We start from the raw sequence: 24,067 nt of genomic DNA, 5'->3' as shown, positions 1-24,067 counted from the left end.
AGCCTATAGTGGAGAAGGGGTGGAGGAGGGTCGAAGCTCAGCAGAAGAGCAGTGTCGTCCATACAGAAGGTCTTTAAAAGCGATGCCCTGGGAGATGATTGGCCGAGGAGAAGTGCGGACCTGCCGTTGATTGGAGCAGCCAGTGAGGAGTGAATGGACGTGGCGGGAGTGGTGAGTCTTTCATGTTGAATTTTCGTTTAAACTCCATTTCACAGAGCAGGAATTTAAATTCTCTCAAAGAGAAAAAATTTCCCTGTAAAATGAATCTTTTGCATTTTATCATGGTGTCGCTAGTAGAATAACACAATATAATGATTTTTAAAGCACCTGTTTCTCACTAACACTTGACTATTAGATTTTTTTATTCCCAGATAATTTCTCAGCACTGTTCTGCAAGCGCCAGTTTCACACAGACAGACTACAGGTTCATTATTAACCATTAGGGTTATTTTAGGTTTACTATTCTTGTCCATGTATAATGCTGCAATGTCTATCATCTCCTCATCCTCTTCAACTTCCCCTTTGTTTTCTTGAACAACATTCTGTCCTCCTTTATCTAGTCATTGTTGACTGGGTTGTCCAGTTAGACAGTGTCCATGTAAACCATGTAGACCTAGTGTCCATGTTGTCCACAGGACCATGTGTCCTTGTCACCTCCTCTTCTCACTTGTCCTCTGCCTCTGAATAATTTGGGGCTACCTTGGTATTCTGAACTGGGATGGATGGCGGTCTGCCCCCCCTTTTTGTTTTCAGTTTTCAGCAAAGCTTAAAGTTCTGCCCTGTGCTTTTCAACAGGCCTCAGTATTATGGCTATTAGTTAAAGGCTGCTCTTGCTGTTTTTTAATTTATCTTTTTGTCTTAATCTGTTTACCAACTGTGTGCATACAGAGACTGAGAGGTCCCCTTTGAAATTATAATCTTTCTGCCATTTAGCAAGGCTTTTCACTGTATCTGTATCTTTTGAATGCATGAACTTTGCATCTCCCTCCAATGGGGGCTGCTTCCGAACGCAGCTTCCCATCTTTGGAGAAGGTGTATATTCTTATTTTATATTTTAATTAACAGTTCCTAATAAATAACTTTTAACTATTTATTATTATTATCATACTTTAACTAATTATTATTATTATTATTACAGCACAGGTTCAGTGGAAAGCAACTTAATGTTCATACCACGAAGGTTTCGGGTTGTCTCACTGAGAGTGCTGTATGATTCTGCAGACACACTCACATGCACAAACACACAGTAACTTATAGGCCTCAATCACCTAGACTAGGTTTTCCATATTTTACGCAACACCGGACGCCAGGCCTCTCTGCCTGTGACTTTCCTACACCAGGTCCATCTGCCTGCGTTTTACCTAGGTTTAACTTTTTACCTCGTGCGTTCAATCACACCCTTTGTTCGGGATCACGTTGGTCCACAGTGCGGAGTTGCCCGGCCCACGGAGCGGTTACCCACACAGAATTCACTGTGGAGGATTTTAGTTCTGGATGCTGCATGCAGACTTAACCCTCAGTCAGGCACCGGGCTCCACCGAACGGCAGACACCTGTGATCCAGCTCAAATGGACCAAAGAAATGTCAGAGTTAGACACACTGATAATTTCCGAGAAGGTATGCATTGAAGACACAAGCGAGTCAAAGTTATCTTTGGCTGGCCAGGGAGAGACAGTTAATTCTCTCAGAGGAGCTGCCCTGTGTCACAGCCTTTTATTAAAGAAAGAAAAAAAACACTCATGTTACAGCATCGTGGGTGTGGCTACACACAGTTTCACAAATACAAGTCCTGCTGAATAAAACTGGTTCTTGTCCAGATACTGATACAGCACACATGTCCACATCTGGCATTCAAGGACACAAAGATTGGCTGGGGTGCAAATAGTACTTTTCCCAGAACTCCTCCACACACACACAAGTTCCTGCTTAGTCTGCATAGCAACCACCCAAATGCAATTCTAAGACAAGATGACAATTCTGTTAATAGTTCATAAACGTACTTCAAAGATAAATGTAAAAAGTATTCAAACCACTTCTATGAACATAGTTAACACAACTAAATAAATTAAAATGTATTTGAATGGTAAATCATAAGAATAAGGAATCTTTTTAAACTAAGCAATGATATTTCATGTACAAATCTTCCAACAATATCAAAAACATGTTTATATAATGACCACTGTCCTGATTTATGTGATGCACTGAACTGACTAATGCCCTGTTTTTTCAGGTTGTTGTGTTCTACAGGGGTTGGACAATGAAACTGAAACACCTGGTTTTAGACCACAATAATTTATTAGTATGGTGTAGGACCTCCTTTTGCGGCCAATACAGCATAAATTCGTCTTGGGAATGACATATACAAGTCCTGCACAGTGGTCAGAGGGATTTTAAGCCATTCTTCTTGCAGGATAGTGGCCAGGTCACTACATGATACTGGTGGAGGAAAATGTTTCCTGACTTGCTCCTCCAAAACACCCCAAAGTGGCTCAATAATATTTAGATATGGTGACTGTGCAGGCCATGGGAGATGTTCAACTTCACTTTCATGTTCATCAAACCAATCTTTCACCAGTCTTGCTATGTGTATTGGTGCACCGCCTTCAGGATACAATGTTTGAACCATTGGATGTACATGGTCCTCAAGAATGGTTCTGTAGTCCTTGGCAGTAACGCGCCCATCTAGCACAAGTGTTGGGCCAAGGGAATGCCATGATATGGCAGCCCAAACCATCACTGATCCACCCCCATGCTTCACTCTGGGCATGCAACAGTCTGGGTGGTACGCTTCTTTGGGGCTTCTCCTCACCGTAACTCTCCCGGATGTGGGGAAAACAGTAAAGGTGAACTCATCAAAGAACAATACATGTTTCACATTGTCCACAGCCCAGGATTTGCGCTCCTTGCACCATTGAAACTGACGTTTGGCATTGGCATGAGTGACCAAAGGTTTGGCTATAGCAGCCCGGCCGTGTATATTGACCCTGTGGAGCTCCCGACGGACAGTTCTGGTGGAAACAGGAGAGTTGAGGTGCACATTTAATTCTGCCGTGATTTGGGCAGCCGTGGTTTTATGTTTTTTGGATACAATCCGGGTTAGCACCCGAACATCCCTTTCAGACAGCTTCCTCTTGCGTCCACAGTTAATCCTGTTGGATGTGGTTCGTCCTTCTTGGTGGTATGCTGACATTACCCTGGATACCGTGGCTCTTGATACATCACAAATACTTGCTCTCTTGGTCACAGATGCGCCAGCAAGACGTGCACCAACAATTTGTCCTCTTTTGAACTCTGGTATGTCACCCATAATGTTGTGTGCATTTCAATATTTTGAGAAAACTGTGCTCTTACCCTGCTAATTGAACCTTCACACTTTGCTCTTACTGGTGCAATGTGCAATCAATGAAGACTGGCTACCAGGCTGGTCCAATTTAGCCTTGAAACCTCCCACACTAAAATGACAGGTGTTTCAGTTTCATTGTCCAACCCCTGTATCTCTGAGAGATGGGTTTCCCGGAGAAAAACTAGCTGAGCCTTTTCTTTCTTTATTTTCCCAAAGGTTTTTGCTCTCTTTATTGGGTTAAGGACTCCCTTTACATTATATGTTAGAATTCTCATTTTGTGATAAAAAAACATAATCGTTTATATGTCATGGAACATCTACAACATTTATACCAAATGACCCCTTTTTGAATCCAAACAAAAAATAATGTTTGCATAAATAATTTCTACTTAGAAATATCTTTCTTGTCAGTGGTCTTTTTAATGACTTTTGTGTTAAAATTGGTAAGTAGTTTGAGGGAAAACCACGACTCAGTGGTTGTGTGGGGCTCTCTGGTGGTGTTACCTGATTGTAGCAGTTCAAGTTCCTTGTTCCTGTTGGGGTCCCTGTTTTGCTTTGCATTTCAACAGCAGTACCTTTCTGTCCTATCAGCTATTTCTTCCTGCCTTAGTTTGACAACAGTCTTGTCTTACTTCAATCCCCAACTGTAGATGTCCAATTTCTTCTTATACTCTTCATGTGTGATCTCCATTTTTTCTGACCTATGCTACATTCTTTTAAACTTATCAGTCCATGATGTAATTGGTTTAATAACAGTAACTTCAAGACCTTGTTTCACCATGTCCTTTTTTGCTTTCGCTGCAGAGTTATGTGTAAATTTTCTCAAAACACAAACAGTTTCGCCAGATATTGGGTTCGAAACTTGATTATCTTTTCTCTGAAAACCCCTTTGGCTTTGGTGTATTCATGTCGCCATTTTAGTATTTCTGAAGTATAGTCGCGGCCTATTATTACTTTTCTCCCATCCAGCTTAAATCTTTTCTTTTGCTAGGCTACCCTTAGGACATCATCTTTGATCTTACTTGTACTAAACTTGATTATTATTGAGTGTAGGGAGGCTTCGGGTGGAAAAAACAGCAAAGGGAAGTGCCAGAACTTCAAGGAAAGCAATGACACAATGAAAGAAGGCCTGATTACCATGCATCTCAGCAAAACAATCTGGCATCTGCCTCAGGGAGTCTGCTCCTCTTTATGCTCTTCCTGATTAGGCTTGATGAGCAGCAGCTTTGGGAGCACACCTGCCAGTCACACCGTGCAGCGAGACAAGGTGAGGAAAAACACACCTACACACACCAACCTGCACAACATGACTTCATCTCTGTGGATACTGATAGAAACATGGTTTATAACCCTCATGAATAGTGAAACACAAGGAAAGAAAAGCAGGCCATTGGAAATTTGTATATTTTTCAAACATTTTGTCTTCAGTGTTTATAAATTAAACATTTTTTAAGAAAATGTACTACAACCCAGATGTCTAACTGAATCTTCAGAGACACTCAGAAGAATTAATAAATGATTAATTATTATCCAGGGTAACTAAACTAAAACTGCTCTACCTCATGATGCTGAGCTTTTTCCCGAACTGAACTTATTAAAATAGGTTCAGTTCATTGGTTCTGTCCAGACTTGCATCTGATTCTCATTCTGATTGATTTCTGTGATCTTCTTCATCCCTGACCACACACCTCTGATATTGTTCTGCTGGAGCATGCTCTCCAGATTCTTCTTCCACACTTCCTTGCTGTCGGTTATCTTGACTTTAAGTTGCTTCTGTATACTCCTCAATAATTCCCTGACTCCCTCTCTGAAGGCTCTTTTTTCTTGTTAAATAGGTCCTTCAGGTCACTGGTGATCCAGGGTTTGTTATTGGAAAAGCATCTCATTCTTCTGGTGAGGATGGTGTTATCCACACAGACGTTTATGCAATTGGTCACACACTCAGTCATGGCAGATTGTATCCTAGTCAGTTTGGAAAATTTTTCAAAAATTCTAAACTTAAATGTTGTAAAATTCTGTGAAGAATAATTATTTATAAATGTATTGTTATTTGATATTTAATTTTAACATAAAATAGATGTTTTACAAATCACAAACTGTTTTCTCGTACTCGTCGTCTTCCGCTTATCCGGGACCGGGTTGCGGGGGCAGCAGACTCAGCAGAGACGCCCAGACGTCCCTCTCTCCAGACACCTCCTGTTTTCTTTTCTATGTAATTTATATAAAACGTGCAGTTGAAGTTTAATCTTTCCAAGTGTTTCTAAGCAGATTAAAACCGTACTGAATAACCCTTTACTAGTATGGAAGCAAATCGTTACCATATTTCAAATGAAAAAGCATTTTCAGAAATAAATCTCAAATGTCTTTTTCATTTTAACAAAGTGAAAGAATGAGCAGTCTTGAAGAAGAAATTACAAATGCAAATTGGATGATTGATTACTAATTTTATTTATGGGTCAAATAATGCAGCCACATTTTTAAAATGAAAAAGCATTTCTGGAAATGTTTTTTCATTTTCAAATTTTACATTTCAAATTTAATTTTGGTATCTATTTGCTAGGGTACATTTTGAAAAATAAATCTCAAATGTCATTTTCTTTTTAATTTTAATAAGTGAAAGAATGAGCAGTCTTGAAGAAGAAAATTAAAATGCAAATAGGATTATTGATTACTAATTTCATTTATGAGTCAAACAATGCAGCCACATTCTTAAAATGAAAAAGCATTTCTGAACATGCTTTTTCATTTGAAATATGGTAACGATTTGCTTCCATATACTAGAAGCTGCGAATCGGTTGCTAATTACAGGATCGTCCTTTCGCGAAACTATACCAGGAAAACCAATATTAGAGCATCACATGGAGCACCTGCATTAGAAAACAACTATATATGTTTATAGCTCTATGGACTATTCGCGTTGTAGCCTACTGTTAACATAAACCCTTGTGCAACAAAGTTGTGATTTTCTTTTCTAAATCATGTTCTTTCTGTGGTAAATTTAGACTTCACGATATGGTCTTTGTGTGCACACCTCCTCCCAGTCCTCCTCTTTTTCTTCCCATGTATTGTGAGAACATCTTGGCGCGTTCAGCATCTAACCCCTTCAGGAAGCCTTGGTATTGTTAAACATTATGGGCTGTACCATAACATAAGGGTGTAGGGGCGGATGGTGTTCTTCGGTTGGACACCTTCTGTCCCTCTTGCCTGTCTGTCTGACAATGGAACCGGAGCCTCACGGCGGTCTGCGCAGAGACTGTACGGTGTTGACCGATCTCTCCTAGGTTTTGGGTGTTTGTTAGGAAGAAAAAAAAAAAAAACAGGGACATCTGCAGATAGCTAAGCGAGGCAGACAACAATTCTACTTTAACGCCAGGAAAGAAATTTGTCTGCTTTGTGTATGACCACACTGTTAGCGGGGGCGGGGAGAGACACCTGGAACCACTCTGTTTTTGTCTTTGTCTTTTCTGTGAAGATGTCCGTTTTGGCTGCGATGTTACGGCTGCTAATTACATGTACCGTCATCACCACATCTTATGGCGCATCGTCAGCATCCCGTAAGTATATTATCTCTCTCACACATACATATACACACAAACACACACACGCAGATTATTCCTCTCGGTAGCAGTCAATTCAGTATGAAGACAGTTTATCGCTGAGTACAAAGCAGCGGACTATGCAGAAATGATCCTTTGGACCAGACCAGCGGCCCAGCATCACCATCCGCGCGAGATTTTCGTTCATCAAGGACGAGACAATCTGCTTCCTGAGGAGGACTGGATCCCGACTGGAGTCAGCCTCCTGCTCTAAATACAGGAGAAAGATCTGATTGAGCTGAACCTGGTCAGTTAATGTAATGAATCAGGAAAAGGAATAAGAAATTACAACAGTGTTGCCTTTTGTTCTCACAACAACCCTGTCATCTTCTAGTGTACAGGTCCTTCTCAAAATATTAGCATATTGTGATAAAGTTAATTATTTTCCATAATGTAATGATGAAAATTTAACATTCATATATTTTAGATTCATTGCACACTAACTGAAATATTTCAGGTCTTTTATTGTCTTAATACAGATGATTTTGGCATACAGCTCATGAAAACCCAAAATTCCCAACTCACAAAATTAGCATATTTCATCCGACCAATAAAAGAAAAGTGTTTTTAATACAAAAAACGTCAACCTTCAAATAATCATGTACAGTTATGCACTCAATACTTGGTCGGGAATCCTTTTGCAGAAATGACTGCTTCAATGCGGCGTGGCATGGAGGCAATCAGCCTGTGGCACTGCTGAGGTCTTATGGAGGCCCAGGATGCTTCAATAGCGGCCTTTAGCTCATCCAGAGTGTTGGGTCTTGAGTCTCTCAACGTTCTCTTCACAATATCCCACAGATTCTCTATGGGGTTCAGGTCAGGAGAGTTGGCAGGCCAATTGAGCACAGTGATACCATGGTCAGTAAACCATTTACCAGTGGTTTTGGCACTGTGAGCAGGTGCCAGGTCGTGCTGAAAAATGAAATCTTCATCTCCATAAAGCTTTTCAGCAGATGGAAGCATGAAGTGCTCCAAAATCTCCTGATAGCTAGCTGTATTGACCCTGCCCTTGATAAAACACAGTGGACCAACACCAGCAGCTGACACGGCACCCCAGACCATCACTGACTGTGGGTACTTGGCACTGGACTTCTGGCATTTTGGCATTTCCTTCTCCCCAGTCTTCCTCCAGACTCTGGCACCTTGATTTCCAAATGACATGCAGAATTTGCTTTCATTCGAAAAAAGTATTTTGGACCACTGAGCAACAGTCCAGTGCTGCTTCTCTGTAGCCCAGGTCTGGGGAATGCGGCACCTGTAGCCCATTTCCTGCACACGCCTGTGCACGGTGGCTCTGGATGTTTCTACTCCAGACTCAGTCCACTGCTTCCGCAGGTCCCCCAAGGTCTGGAATCGGCCCTTCTCCACAATCTTCCTCAGGGTCCGGTCACCTCTTCTCGTTGTGCAGCGTTTTCTGCCACACTTTTTCCTTCCCACAGACTTCCCACTGAGGTGCCTTGATACAGCCCTCTGGGAACAACCTATTCATTCAGAAATTTCTTTCTGTGTCTTACCTTCTTGCTTGAGGGTGTCAATAGTGGCCTTCTGGACAGCAGTCAGGTCGGCAGTCTTACCCATGATTGGGGTTTTGAGTGATGAACCAGGCTGGGAGTTTTAAAGGCCTCAGGAATCTTTTGCAGATGTTTAGAGTTAACTCGTTGATTCAGATGATTAGATTCATAGCTCGTTTAGAGACCCTTTTAATGATATGCTAATTTTGTGAGATAGGAATTTTGGGTTTTCATGAGCTGTATGCCAAAATCATCCGTATTAAGACAATAAAAGACCTGAAATATTTCAGTTAGTGTGCAATGAATCTAAAATATATGAATGTTAAATTTTCATCATTACATTATGGAAAATAATGAACTTTATCACAATATGCTAATATTTTGAGAACGACCTGTATATTACAATATTTGATGTAAATCCTGCAGTGTGGAACAGCGTTGTGACTGCCCACCTTAGCAGCGCACTCCTAACTTCAGCCTTCCATTTCATTTGTCAGCTCCGACAAACAGATGTAACAGATGGTTGCGTTGGCTCTCCTTTGTGACGATATGTAAAAGCCTTAAAATCTTGTCTTCATTTATTGTTAGTTGCAGTTGCATAATAGCACATCCCCAAGTTTAGTAAAATCCAGCCTGTGTTAAGTACATTCATTTAGTGGGGAAAAACATAATTTTCAGAAATAATTGTTTATAGCAAAGTCACTGGTGGCATTATTTTTGGTACCCCTTCTGCTAACACTTTGTACAACCTCCTGTTATCTGTAGGAACACAGACTCTTTACTTCTAACACTTCACAAGCTTGGAGCATACAGTGAGAAGGATCATTGACCATTCAACTATCTCTTTAGATCAAGGATGGCCAACTACAGTCCACATGAGCCAGTGTTCTGCATGTTTTAGATGTTTACCTAGTTTAACACCCATGAATCCAATGTATGGCTCATTACCAGGCCTGTGCAGAATTTGATGAAAAGTTAGCCATTAATTCAGCTGTGTTGGAACATCTAACACTGGCTCCTGGGGTCTAAAGGTGGCTTTCCTGTTGTAGGTGGATCAGAGTCCTGGGTACTCTCTTATGGTCTTTTCCTTTTAGATTAAAGGACTGTGATAGCTGTGAAAGAAGAAATTGTGTTTGGGGAACAACTGATGTTTGGATTTTGCCTAGTTTTAGATCCAGTCAGTCAGTCGGTCATTTTCTACCACCTATTCCATAGTGGGTCGTGGGGAAGCTGGTGCCTGTCTCCAGCAGTCTATGGGCGAAAGGCGGGGTATACCCTGGACAAGTCACCAGTCCGTCACAGGGCAACACACAAACAACCACGCACACAACCATTCATACACCTAAGGGATACTTAGAGAGACTAATTAACCTAACAGACATGTCTTTGGACTGTGGTAGGAAGCCGGAGTACCCGGTGAGAACCCACGCATGCACGGGGAGAACATTTACAGAAAATGTTCTGGTGTTAGTCCAGCAAGGTTCTCTGGATTTTTGGAGCACAACAGGCCCACAGCATCACAGATCATACCATGCTTAAAAGTGAGCAGAAAACCCCATTCAGACTAAAATACATGGGTCCATTATTATTGTTAGAGTTGTAAATTGCAAATGTTTACATTTGTTATGTTATGAAAGGTGACAAGATATGTATAGTTTCTGGACCAGGCTAGTAGCCATAGGGCTAAAGTACATTTTCATGTCATATTTATGCCCTGGGAAGCAGAAATTCATAGATCATAATTGTGTTAAGTGCTTTTGCAACAAAAAACATTTCTTTGATAATGGTCAAGAACAAGGATTAGGAATAACTGAGCCCAAAAATGAGAGAAAAGGCAGCAAAAGACAAACTTTATAAAGGAAAGTTGCTCAAGACTTGTTTGAAAACATGCTAGGAGTTTGACTGCTTTTCTGCAAAAATGAGAAAAAAAGTGTACTGTAAGTCTGTTGGTAAAAAATACTTGTGTATACTGATGGAAGGGACCTGAATTTGATCGTGAATATATAGTTATCACTAACAGAAAGATCTTTTTTAATATTTATTATTAAATACCCCTAGTTTCTTATGATGAAACTTCATTGGTTATTTCCTGAATTTAGCGTAAATGATTTCTATTGCTAACTATTCACCTTGCAGATGCTACTAGAGAACAGCCAGTTTACATGTGAAAGTTAACTTCTGTGTCTTTTTTCCATCTTAATGGTTTAGGGAAGTGTGAGGACAGCTTGGTAACACTGCTTCCCAACAAAGCCTTCAACAGTTCATCAGAATATGGCCGAGGATATGGAGCCGCTTTTGCTAAACTCAACAGAATACAAGGTATGGCTGTGCAATGTTAAGCATTTTGCCATTCTTGATACCATTGAGCATTGAGTCCACTTTTAAATTATGTGTATTGTTTATATTTACTGTTGTGTTATATATGCTTTTGCATGAATCTTTGGTTTAAGATGGGGGTATATTTAGGTTCATAGGATTAATATTTTAAAATCTTCTATGTCTCAAGGAGAGTAAAGATGGTTAAAAACAAGTTGCCTAAGTGTACTTTATTCAGTTCAGTTCAATCTAAAGCTGCATAATTAATCTAATTATCATTGGAATTTCAATTCAATTCAGTTTATGTATATAGCGCCAATTCACAACACGTCGTCTCAAGGGGCTTCACAAAAGTCAGGTACATACATTCCAATTATTCCTAATCATCGAACAGTGCAGTCAGATTCAGTTATTTATTCAAATTGGATAAAAAGTTTTTCTATCTAAGGAAACCCAGCAGATTGCATCGAGTCAGAGACTTGTAGCAGTCACTCCTCCTGGATGAGCATGTAGCGACAGTGAACAGTCACTGGCATTGACTTTGAAGCAATCCCTCATACTGAGCATGCATGTAACGACAGTGGAGAAGAAAAACTCCCCTTTTAACAGGAAGAAACCTCTAACAGAACCAGACTCAGTGTGAGCGGCCATCTGCCACGACCGACTGGGGGTTTGAGAGAACAGAGCAGAGACACACAAAGAACATAGAAGCACTGATCCAGGAGTACTTTCTATGGGAAGGAAAAGTAAAGGTTAATGGATGTAGCTCCTTTAGTCGTTTCATCTAGAAAGAAAGAACAGATAAACTCTGAGCCAGTTTTCAAGGTTAGAGTCTGAAAGAGAGCACATATAATTAGTTATAGTAAAAGCTCAGTCAATCGCCATGTCTAGGAGAGAGAAAGGGTTAAACACTGAAAGACAGGGCCATGTGAATCATCGGTTAGAGGGTGAGCATTAAGTTGTTGCCAGCAGAAGCTTGTACGATGCCTCCCCTCTCCAGAAAGGTGTCACAGGTAGACACAGAGTCAGGCCAGGTGTAGCTTCTAGGAAGAGAAAAGATAGAGAACATAAAGTTAAAAGCTGAAATAACAGCAAATAATGCAAAATTCGAGAGTAATGTGAGAATGTAGCTAGGTGAGTGAAAATGCTCATTATGTCCTCCAGCAGCCTAAGGCTATAGCAGTATAACTACAGAGATAGCTCAGGATAACCTAAGCCACTCTAACTATTAGCTTTGTCAAAAAGGAACGTTTTAAGCCTAGCCTTAAAAGTTGACAGGGTGTTTGCCTCACGGACTAAAACTGGGAGCTGGTTCCACAGGAGAGGATCCTGATAACTAAAGGACCTGCCTCCCATTCTACTTCTAGATCAGATCTCTGATGTATGATGAGGCTAGATCATTAAGGGCTAGATCATTAAGGGCTTTATATGTTAGGAGGAGAATTTTAAATACTGTTCTGGATTTAACATGGAGTCAATGATGGGAAGCTAAAGTGGTAGAAATATGATCTCTCTTTTTAATTTTCATCAGAACTCTTGCTGCAGCATTTTGAATCAGCTGAAGGCTTTTAAATGCATTTTGTGGACATCCTGAAAGAATGTAAAGAATTATAATAGTCCAGCCTTGAAGTAACAAATGCATGGACTAGTTTTCCAGCGTCACTCCTGGACAGGATATTTCTAATTTTGGCAATGTTCCGGAGGTGAAAGAAGGAAGTCCTAGAAACCTGTTTAATATGGGAATTAAATGACATCTCCTGGTCAAAAATAACACCAAGGTTTTTCACTTTATTACCGGAGGTCAATTTAATGCCATCCAGGTTAAGCGATTGACTAAGCAGTTTCTTTTTTAAAGATTCCGGTCCAAAGACGACAATTTCTGTCTTGTCTGAATTTAGAAGCAGAAAATTTAAAGTCATCCAAGTTTTTATGTCTTCAAGACATGCTTGTAGTCTATCTAATTGGTTGGGCTCATCAGAATTTATGGATAAGTAAAGCTGAGTATCATCAGCGTAATAGTGAAAATTTATCCTATGCTGCCTGATAATTTTACCTATCGGAAGCATATATATAGTAAAGAGAATTGGCCCAAGTACTGAATCCTGTGGTACTCCACAATTAACCCTGGAGTTTAAAGATGATTTATCATTTACATGAACAAACTGGGATCTGTCAGACAAATAAGATTTAAACCAGCCTAGCGCTGTTCCCCTAATTCCTACAGCATGTTCCAGCCTTTCTAAGAGAATATTGTGATCAACTGTATCAAACCCACCAATGAGATCTAACAGGACAAGTACAGACACAAGTCCATTATCTGAGGCCATAAGAATATCATTAGTGACTTTCAGCAGAGCTGTTTCAGTGCTATGATGAGTTCTGAAACCTGACTGAAACTCTTCAAACAGGTCATTGCTGTGTAAATGCTCACACATTTGATTAGCAACTACTTTCTCAAGAATTTTAGATAAGAATGGAAGATTGGAGATGGGTCTGTAATTTTTCATGTCATCTCGATCAAGCGAAGGCTTAATTACAGCTACTTTAAAAGCTTGTGGTACATATCCATTTACTAAGGATAGATTAATCATATCTAAAATGGGTTTGGTAATCAGAGGGAACACTTCCTTAAATAATTTGGTTGGTATTGGGTCTAACATACAAGTTGAAGGTTTGGATGAAGCTAATATTTCTGATAACTCAGGAAGCTTCACAGGATCAAAACAGTCCAAACACAGATCAAGTTCTACATTTACTTCCAATGTCTTACTTGCAGAGGATGAAGTAATCATCTTCAGGAGTATGTCAAATATTTTATTTTTAATAGAGTCAATTTTATTTTTCGAAGAATCCCATAAAGTCATGACTGCTGAGAGCTAAGGGAATGGATCGCTCAACAGAGATATGACTGTGTAAGTATAGCAACTGTACTAAAGAGAAACCTAGGATTATTCTTGTTCTCTTCTATTAATGATGAGAAATAAGCTGTTGTGGCTTGGCAAAGTGTCTTTTTATACAACAGTAGGCTCTTTTTCCAGATTAAGTAGGAATCCTCTAGGTGTGTAGAGCGCCATTTTCTCTCCAATTTTCTAACATTGTGCTTTAAAGTATGCAGCTCTGAATTAAACCAGGGAGCCAGCCTCCTATGAATAATTACCTTCTTTTTCAAGGGGGCTGCATTGTCTTATGCACTACGCAATGATGAAGTAACACTATGAACAAGAGAATCAATTTCTGAAGGTGAAGAAACAAAATTATTGCCCTCCACTGTGTTTTTCTGTGATAATGATGAAATTAAAAGTAGAACAGATTCTTTAAAGGTTGTTACAGCATTGTCTGATAATGATCTACAATAATGAAATGTTCTTTCAGGTGTGGAGTACTCAGTTAAATTAAACTCAAAGGTTATTAAAAAAAGGTCAGACAGGACAGGGGTATGAGAAAATATTGTTATTTTTTTACACTCAATGCCATATGTCAACACAAGGTCCAGAGAATGAAGACAAAGGTGGGTAGGTTTGTTATTGTTTTGAGCAAAGCCAATTGAGACTAAGATAGCATTAAAGGCTATATTTAGGCTATCACTTTCAGTGTCAACATGAATGTTAAATCCCCCACTATAATAACCTTATCTGCACTTAACACTAAATCAGATAAAAGGTCTAAAAACTGATCTAAAAATTGAGAGTAAGGGCCTGGTGGACTGTACAAAACAACAAACAGAAGTGGTTTTAGTGCTTTGCAATTTGGATGAGGAAAACTAAGGATTAAATATTCAAAAGAGTTGTAGCTATTGATTGGTCTGGGACTAATGAATAAATCAGACTGAAAGATGGTTGCTACTCCTCCTCCTCGCCCAGTATTTTGAGGAATGTGGAAATTTAAATAATTAGTAGGAGTTTACTCATTTATAGTAACATAATCCTCTTGCTGCAGCCAGGTTTCTGTGAGGCAAAATAAATCGATTGTAACAATTCAGGTCACTAAATAGCAAAGTCTTTGAAGAGAGAGATCAAATGTTCAGTAAGCCACATTTAATTGTTTTATTTTTCTTTTTAGTCTGAGTTGTGTTTATTTTTATTAGATTTTCCTGATTTCCTCATTTTAGATAATTTTTTAATCTATTCAATTTTGGTCTTATTAGGGTAATGGGTGGGTAGCAGTACAGAAGCTGCAGAGAGGAGTGTTAAACTACAACCCTGGTTCCTGGTCTGAACCGTGGGTTGTCAGAGTTTTGGAGAACTAATAAATTCGGCCAGATTCCTAGAAAGAAGTGATGTTCGCCAGTTATCAATGTAGCCCACATCGTTCTCTGGACACCATCTAGACAGCCAGCGGTTGAATGACAGCATGTGGCCAAACATGTCGTCACTGGTCATATCGGGGTGGGGACCAGAGAAAATTACGGAGTCCGATATTGTTTTGGCGAACTTACACACCGACCCTCGGTGGCTCCATGCTGGCTAAGGGGCCTCGGCTATCTGCTGGTTTTTTGACAGCGCGAAGCCGGGCCTCCAATTCCGACACCCTCGCCTCCAAAGCTACAAAAATGCTACATTCATTACACGTACCATTATCACTAAAGGAGGCAGAGGAGTAACTGAACATCTGACACAGAGAGCAGGAGAGAGGAGGAGACTCAGAAAGAGATGGAGAAACAACAGAACAGGTAGCCATGGTGGAGCTAAATCTAGCACAGAAAGTATGTGTTTTAATGTGCTTATGTATTAGAGTATCACAGTAGAGAGAAATCGGGTCAAACGAGAGAGCCTTCACACACCAAACAATCCACCGAGTGCAACAGTGAAAACAGAAGGTGACGAATACGCCTTACCACGCCTTCCCAGAGTACCAACAATTTTAATGTGATTTCAACAGTGGATGGCTTGGGTGGTTGGCTGCAATATTTTAGTTGCCATATTTTTAAATTCTGCTCTCCAATAGTATAGTTTACAAGTTAAAGGATGTTCATAGTTTTTACAATCATGTGAGCCCAAGTCAATGGTGTTTGTCTTACGATGGGTTTGAACCCACAACCACTTGGGCCAAAGCACAGCACCACAACTACTGCACAAACCGAAGCTCAATAATGGTTGCAGGGATATCAGTGCAAACTAGGTAACAAGGGGGCTCATCACATCAGCATCATCATTTCAATATTTAACAATAAATTTGCAATTAATTTAATGGCTACTAACTGAAGCAGATTATGGTGATCCAAACATTGCTAAGATCAAACAAACACTGGATGATCACATGATGTCTCTGCTCTGAGCACAAGCACAGACTTTTGTAGTCTGCTTTGTTCTACATCCTACTTCTTTTAAATCCGCTATATCACCTCACCTTTCATAGTACTTGTGGGTTTATTACTACCCCTGGAGGTGAATCAGGGGCATAACATTGGTGGATCAATTTTAACTACTCTGTGTCAAGGTCTATCCATGATAAACATATATAGAGCTAACTTGACATAAGATAGGTTCTTATGTTCTGCCCACAACATGACTACATTGTATTACCTATTTCCTTCCCCCTTTGATTTTATTCCCCCCGGTCTGACCTGACTGCCTGCAACTTTAGATCTTCTGTACTTTTGTTTTGTCATTCTGTGACAGAGTTCAGCAAATTGTGTGTTTGAAACATCTAGCAAGTTCAAAAGTCCATGGTTTTGCGCTTTAAAGTCCTTTTCCTCGTTATTGCAATGGCTGAGACAAAAACTTTCTCAAAACTGTAACTTCTTCAGCCAAACTTTGGAGCTTCACCATCCAGACAGCAGCAACTCTTCTCTCTGCTTCTCCTGCCTCACCCCCTCATATCAAAACCCCTGAGCCTTATTTATGGCTCTTTAGGTTCTGGCTGGGATGTGGTCCAGAAAATTATCCCAGTAGATAATTTTATACATGGAAAAAATCATATATAAGGCATTCTTGCATATGCAACAATACAAACATTATTTGTATTTAGTTTATTTATGTTTTTATCTTCTATTTATTTAATATTGTTTCATGCAGATTAATGTGACAATGTCATAAAGTAATGTTAACAGCAGCACAGAGCACTACACTGATGGCAGGAGGCAGGGCTTCAAGACACAGCTCAAGCTGTCAGTGGAAACACAAAAGGTTATGTGCCGAGAAGAGTGAGACAGTGGAGCAGAGCAGCAACGCTTAAAAAAAGATTCAGTGGAAAAGGGGCAATAGAGAACACTTGTCTTGCTGTGTAGTCCCTGATAATCATAAAACTCTGCTTCATTTAGAACAAAACGAAAGCCAGAATGACCGAGGATGAAAATTATTAGTTTGTTTCAGCATCCAGGTACTAAATAATGTATTTCACCATCTTACTCAGACCTAGAGTGCTGATTAGAAGTATAAATCCACATTAAGACCTAACTAGGAGGTAAGTTCAACAAAGTGAGCCCAAAACCTTCTGTTTCTGTGCATTAGTAGGAGAATCATTGTGTCCTACCGACCTGGCTTAAAAGAAATACCAAATTTCACACTGAGATGTTGGTGCAAAAAATGCTCGAATTTAACATATTCTTTCTTTTTTTAGATTTAAGTCCTGTTTCCATTTATGGGCAAAAAGGGGCGTATGCTTCTACGTTAGGTTAATTGGTCACTCTAAATTGACCTTAGGTGAATGAATGAGTGTGTGCGTGGTTGTTTGTGTGTTGCCCTGTGATGGACTGGCGATCTGTCCAGGGTGTACCCTGCCTCTCGCCCATAGACTGCTGGAGATAGGCACCAGCTCCCCCGCGACCCACTATGGAATAAGCGGTAGAAAATGACTGACTGACTATATATATATATATATATATATACACATATATGTCAAGCAGAGCATTGTAGCGTTAGCCGTAATGCTCCACTTGTTTTTGGCACTCAAACACAATTCTGTCCTGCCGAACAGGACAAAAAAAAAAAAGATGAATAAGGTGTTTTAAGGTGTTCTAACAAAAACCTAATTCAAGAAAACGTACTAAGAATTTTTATGCCAAGTGTTAGCTTTTACCAGAGAGAGAGCAGCTGCCTTCACAGGCTGCCAACTATGTCCATTATTGGTTCAAAAAGTCTGTCCTTTTCACATTTAAATCATTCAGTTGTGGTCTATGTGAAGTGGAACTGCTTTGGTGTGAATTCCTTGTTATTGTAGCTCCGCTCCACAGGCTCCTCTTTTACCCCTGTTCTGAGGTGCGTCTGAGAGCAACTTGTTTTAAAGCCGTCTCCTGCTGCTGAGGCACTTCACACCCCGTCCCTCTCCAGGTCAAGAGTGCTCCACTTTAAGTCCAAAGGCCATTTTTGTAGTTTGATAACAGAGATTCAATTATCTAGCGGTACAAAAACTGCAAAAAGAATGCAATACTGTTTATCTAATAATACTATTTAAAACACACAGTCCTTAAGGACTTAAAAGCAGCACACAACAAAGTTTGTTGTCATTTTAGCGTTATTTGCAGCTTACCACTTTGCTGTGTCCTTTGTGTCCATAGACAGAAAGAACTGACCCCTTAATCAGATGAAGTCTTTTGGTAAATCCTTCTTGACACTGGCGGTGGTTGCTGAAGGCACTTGTCCTTAAAGTGCTTCACACAAACAAAGAGGGATTTCCCCACTGATGTGGGCACATTTCCATGAAAAATGGCACTTTGAAGAGGTTTTGTTGCTGGGAGACGGTGTAATCAATTTTGTGGGTTAATACATATTAATTTGCACTCCAGAGTAGAAGAGAGTCCAGCCCCTCTCGAGGAGATGGTTTCCAGAGCCCACGCTGTGCGTGGAGGCGAACCCGATTATTTCTAGTCGATATCTCTCAACCTCCCGCACAAGCTCAGGCACCTTCCCCCCCAGCGAGGTGACATTCCATGTCCCTAGAGCCAGCCTAAGCATCCGGGGATCGGGCTGCCGAGGTCTCCACCTTCGTCCGCCGCCCAATCCTCTTTGCACCGGTCCCTCACGGTTCCCCCTGCAGGTGGTGGGCCCACTCGGGGATGGTCTCGCGTCTCTCGTTCGGGCTTGGCCTGGCCGGGTCCCGCGAGGAGCAACCCAGCCACCAGGCGCTCTCCGACGAGTCCCGACCCCAGGCCTGGCTCCAGGGTGGGACCCCGTCTCCGCCGTACCTGGCGACGTCACGTGCCTCTATTTCGTAGTCTTCATGAGGGGTTCTTGAACAGCTCTTTGTCTGACCCGTCACCTAGAGCCTGTTTGCCATGGGAGACCCTACCAGGGGCATTTAATCCCCAGACAACATAGCCTCTAGGATCATTCGAGCACTCAAACCCCTCCACCACGTTAAGGTGGCGGTTCAAGGAGGGACCTCTAAAACTAAAACCCAGAAAATTGTTGCATCTGAACACATTTAGGGAACACCGACATTAGAGAAAAATTAATGAAAAATAAAACTTGGCACACTCCAAAATGCTCATAAGTTGTCTGAATACAACTATGAATCAAAACCCAAAACAAAAGAGCTCACAGAAACTAAAACATACCATTCAATCCATGAACCTCACTCATGTGGCCCACATCATTCATCATTCATACCTTGGGCCTTCATTCATTCCTGTCACACCTTCTCAACCATACGTTTTCAACCCTCAAACACAATTTTTGGATTCCTATTGTTCCTGAGCCCCAGAGATCTCATGTTCTAAGTAATAATGTGTAAATGGACCCATTTGTCAGGCTGGTCCCAGCCAAATTTTCAGGCCTTCTTCACCTGGGAGAAAAATATATGTTTAGGATTATCGCTCACATCATCAAGCAATATAGTGGGACGACTCTTCATCAACCTTTCCAGAGAAATCATGAGTATTGTGACCGACAATGCCTGAAAATAATTTGATCGTACAGCCATCCCAGTACAACAAAACAAACAAGACACAAACAAGAAATCACAATCTTGGGTTGGGAAATCAGCATTTTTCTTTCACCATCTTCATTTCACAACACATAATCATATTTTTACATTGCTATTTCCATTATTATTATTATATACAGTCAGTCAGTCGGTCATTTTCTACCGCTTATTCCATAGTGGGTCGCGGGGGAGCTGGTGCCTATCTCCAGCAGTCTATGGGCGAGAGGCAGGGTACACCCTGGACAGGTCGCCAGTCCATCGCAGAGTACCAGCTTATTAAGGAGTAAAAGAAGATAAAAAGCAAATAGATTAGTTATAAACAGAATCATTTTGTTCAGAAAAAGGAAAGTATAGCCTACCTTTGTAGTACCTGGTGGTCTGACACAAAACTATGGATACTTGGCCTCTCATCACCCTTTTGCAGCATCAAGTAGTGAAATTTGAAAATGAATTTGTATTTCTGCCTGCCACAATGAACCTATTTATGCATAAATAATGACTGTCCCATCTAAACATTATTAGTTAAGTTTTCAGTCCAACTTTCAGTTTATTTTCTTATGCATTATTCTGTTCTTACCCCTGTTGTTTGATTTTCCATACCACTGCAATGCTCCTCCTTATGTACATTGCCCCGCGTGCCTTGTTGCTGAAAAGCGCTATATAAATAAACTTGACTTGATATAAATCGGTATGTATAATCTGCCAGGGATTTTATTGTTTTTAATTAAACCAACTCTATCATTTAATGCAACTACTACTTTTGGTGAAAACCAAGTTTTAATATAGGACATTAAGTTTAATTTTGTCAGAAGGCAATGGTAGATTTATTCTTTTCAAATTATATAAAGTTAACAGCAATTTTCCTCCTGCTGTAAGTCTTAAATGAGTGATAGTTTTTCCAAGTTTAATCACTGCAATTATTTCTTGTAAAGGTTTCAAAAAATCATCTTTTGAAGTCAGATAAAATCTGAGTCTAACTGGTCGAGTTAAAGTCCTAAATTTAATATTGTTTGAAAGCCTGTTGCCTTAAAATTGTCACATTATCGTTCTGAGAATGTTTTTTCCATCCAGCTCGTAAAAGAGTTTTCCACAACTGGTGCTGCCAATCCTAGAATGCGCAGATGTTATTTATGGTCATGCCACAGAAACTAATCTTCATCCCTTCAAACGTTTACTTACTGTATTGTAAAACATCTTGTTCTTGCTTTCAGTAAGAAAAAAGGTTAATTTATTCTGGACTTAATCCTCACAGAGATATGCACATAAACTCTGCCTCTGTATGTGTTGTCTTATTTTGTGTCTTGATGTTAAGTCTATGTGCCATGTAGTTGCTATGCTGGTGGTTGTGAGAGTGTATGTGAGAGTGTGTGTGTCCTTGAGAATGTTGTGTGTATTTGTGTGTGATTTTTTCACATTTGTTTGATTCGTATTACTGTTGTTTATCTTCTGTTCTGCAAGGACAGAAGATAAACAACAAGATGGTACACCTCAAGGGGTTACCCTTGAAATAATCAGGTGTCAGTGCTGTAATATGGGCCATGATAGGGTTAAATAAAGTCAAAATCAGGACGAAGGACATTGGATCTTCCCTGCAAATGTTTCTGTTTGGCCATGATGAAACTGCTCTCTTTTAATCATCTGGTTCCATAACAATTTTGTGTGGTATTCATCAGCAAGATTATAACGGCTCTGATTGTTCTATTCCAATCTAGCTTTATTTAGATCTATCTGTATTTTCTAATGCAGTAAGTCCTTATTATATTTAAGAATGAGGTCACTAGTTTTTATTAGTAGCTATTATTTTAATAATGCTAAGTGCTAATTCCATTAGTTCTAGTGCTTGTTTTACTGTCTTTCCATACCTCGATTGGTCTCTTCTTATGTGTAGTGTAGGCATCAAAAAGGGTCATTAAATTGTGAATGTAAGTATTAAATCTGATCCATAGATACCATTTTGAAAATCTGGTTCAATTACATTTAACTGTAACTGAGTCCTGTGGAAGAATTCACTCCTCATCCGTTTAGAAGGGTTAATGAAATTGATGAACACAAAAATGAAGGGCATGTTATGTCTTATAATCTCAGTTTGTCTTACCCAGTTTTATAAACACACCGCACAGTTTCAGTCAGTTCTTCCCTTTTAATTACACTTTGTATTTATTTCAAGTGACTAGAGTTTGTTTCAATTAACTCAAGTTTTCTCCATTTAGTCCAGTCCAGTAATTCTGTTAAAGGGCATTTCATCTTGTGTTAAATTTTAGTCTAATTTGATCATTCTGAACCTGACTAGAAAACGTCCAAACATCTGTTAAAATCATGTTTTGAACCCTCTTGTATCAGTTTATCCTTCACTATGTGTTGCATGTTATGTGAAATGGTAAATGGACTGAACTTTTATAGCGCTTTTCCGGTCATACAGACTGCTCAAAGCTCTTTACACTAGCGCCACATTCACCCAATTGCACTCACACACCGATACGCAGATCGGTAGGCAACTTGAGGTTAAGTGCCTTGCCCAGGGGCACATCGACATACAGCAGGAGGAAGCTGGAATTGAACCCACAACCTTCTGATTGCAAGACGACTACTCTTCCTACTGAGCCACAGTCACCTCAAATCAACAGTTATGTTGTGTAAGCTGTAGCAGTGAGCGGTGCGGCAGCAAGGGCAGATATATTTAATTAGGGCAGCAAAGAGATGATTAGAAAAGGCAACAGAATCATAATCATACATCCATAACAATCTGCCAGGGATAAGAAAAATTCTATAGATATGTTTACAAATACACTTTTTTCAGATTTGAAAATTCCCGAAGAGACATATTATTTTGCAGCTTATCTACACACACTGCCAAAATATGATTAGATTGATTCAGTCATGGCTTTTGTAGGGAGTTAATGTTTTGGCCTTGATTGTAGCAACAGCGAATTTGTTGTAAGCAGAGATCAAATGTTCACGAGCTCCTGAGCAATGAGAACGCAACCATTAGTTAATGAAAACCGTATATAGTCATTGGAAACATGGGAGAACTCTGAAGAAACTACCTGAGAGGCATAATGGAGAAAGGGACTGTGGAAGTAGATACCAAAAGGAAAATGACCCAACAATGCACAATTCTACATTACCTTTTAAACATGGTGTTTTTTTCTTTTCTTTGCTCGCTGTTTTTAACATTTCTCACTCTAATACACCCTACATTTAGGTGCTGGAGGCTGGTCACCTATGGATACAGACCGTTACCAGTGGCTGCAGGTAGACCTGGGCTCTAGGAAGCAGGTAGTTTCCATAGCAACCCAGGGCCGCTACAGAAGTTTCGATTGGACAAGTCAGTACCGGCTGCTTTACAGTGACACAGCCAACAACTGGAGGCCCTATTTAAAGGATGGAAACATTTGGGTAAGAATTTAACTTTTTATTTGCAGAAAAATGCACAGTGATGTCACAAAGAAAAGAGTGTAGTTTGAACCAGGATTGACATTCGTCTTTTAATTTAGTTCAGTTTTTTTATTTAGTATAAAATTTATAGCAAATGTCATTCCAATGTTCCTTAAAACAAAAACAGGTTAAATTAAGCCCAGCCAAATAAAATCAACATTATTCCAAGTGTAATAAAATCTCTGAATTTCATTCAAAAACAGTATCTGTCTATAGCCATCAGAATTATGGTTCACTATGATATTATGTTACACACCACAAAGTATATTTCAGTTTTAAAAACCTGTCTCATTTCTAACACTACCCGAGTAATTATAACCCTGTACACCAGGGTAACGTTGTGTGTCTAAGCCCCACAAAATCATTAAGCTGCAGGATCGTTTATCATTTATTTTTTGCACAATACTTTGCAAGAAGACGTTTCTGAAGTAATGAACAATAAATAACAAAGAAAAATATAAAATGAGTGTGTAACTGAAATTAGTACACCATGCATATTTAATAAACACCCTAGAAATTAATGGTCTTAGTTATAGTTCTAATCAACGCTGTTGGTGTAGCATTACCAAGAAAACTCTGTTAACTGACACTTGGACCATCTACACTATTAGACCCTGTTTACTGGGGCATATGCAGCTGGATATACAGGGATATCATGAAAAAGTTCATTTCAGAAAGTGAAACCCATTATTTACTGTAGATTCATTACACATTGAATGAATTACACTGCCTGGCTAAAAAGAAGTTGCCACTTGGATTTGACTAAGCAAATAGGTATGAGCCCCTCATTGGATAATTACTGCATGGGCGATTATGTTTCAGCTGGCAACAAGTTATTTAACCCCAACTGGTGCAATGAGTTGCTTCTCATTTCTTAAACAACCATGTCGAAAAACACATTCCGTGGTCGTGGAAAAGATGTCAGTCTTTTTCAGAAGCGTCAAATCATTAGTATGCATCAAGCAGAGAAAACATCTAAGGAGATTTCAGAAACTACCAAAATT

At 39.8% G+C, this 24,067-nt stretch overlaps 1 protein-coding gene across 1 annotated transcript in view; it reads left to right on the top strand.

The window, feature by feature from the left end:
• The first annotated feature begins 6,424 nt into the window (after window positions 1-6,424).
• The window catches only part of LOC124870104 (contactin-associated protein-like 2), a 139,185-nt gene continuing 121,542 nt past the window's right edge, over window positions 6,425-24,067 (top strand). The window contains exons 1-3 of the mRNA XM_047368598.1: window positions 6,425-6,897; window positions 10,659-10,769; window positions 22,831-23,024. Coding sequence (XP_047224554.1) covers window positions 6,741-6,897; window positions 10,659-10,769; window positions 22,831-23,024 — 462 coding nt within the window. The 5' untranslated portion in view covers window positions 6,425-6,740. The remainder of the gene's footprint in view (window positions 6,898-10,658; window positions 10,770-22,830; window positions 23,025-24,067) is intronic.

Source organism: Girardinichthys multiradiatus, chromosome 6 (genome assembly GCF_021462225.1).
Source record: "Girardinichthys multiradiatus isolate DD_20200921_A chromosome 6, DD_fGirMul_XY1, whole genome shotgun sequence".
Classification (NCBI taxonomy): domain Eukaryota; kingdom Metazoa; phylum Chordata; class Actinopteri; order Cyprinodontiformes; family Goodeidae; genus Girardinichthys; species Girardinichthys multiradiatus.
This window is presented reverse-complemented; position numbering and strand designations above follow the sequence as displayed.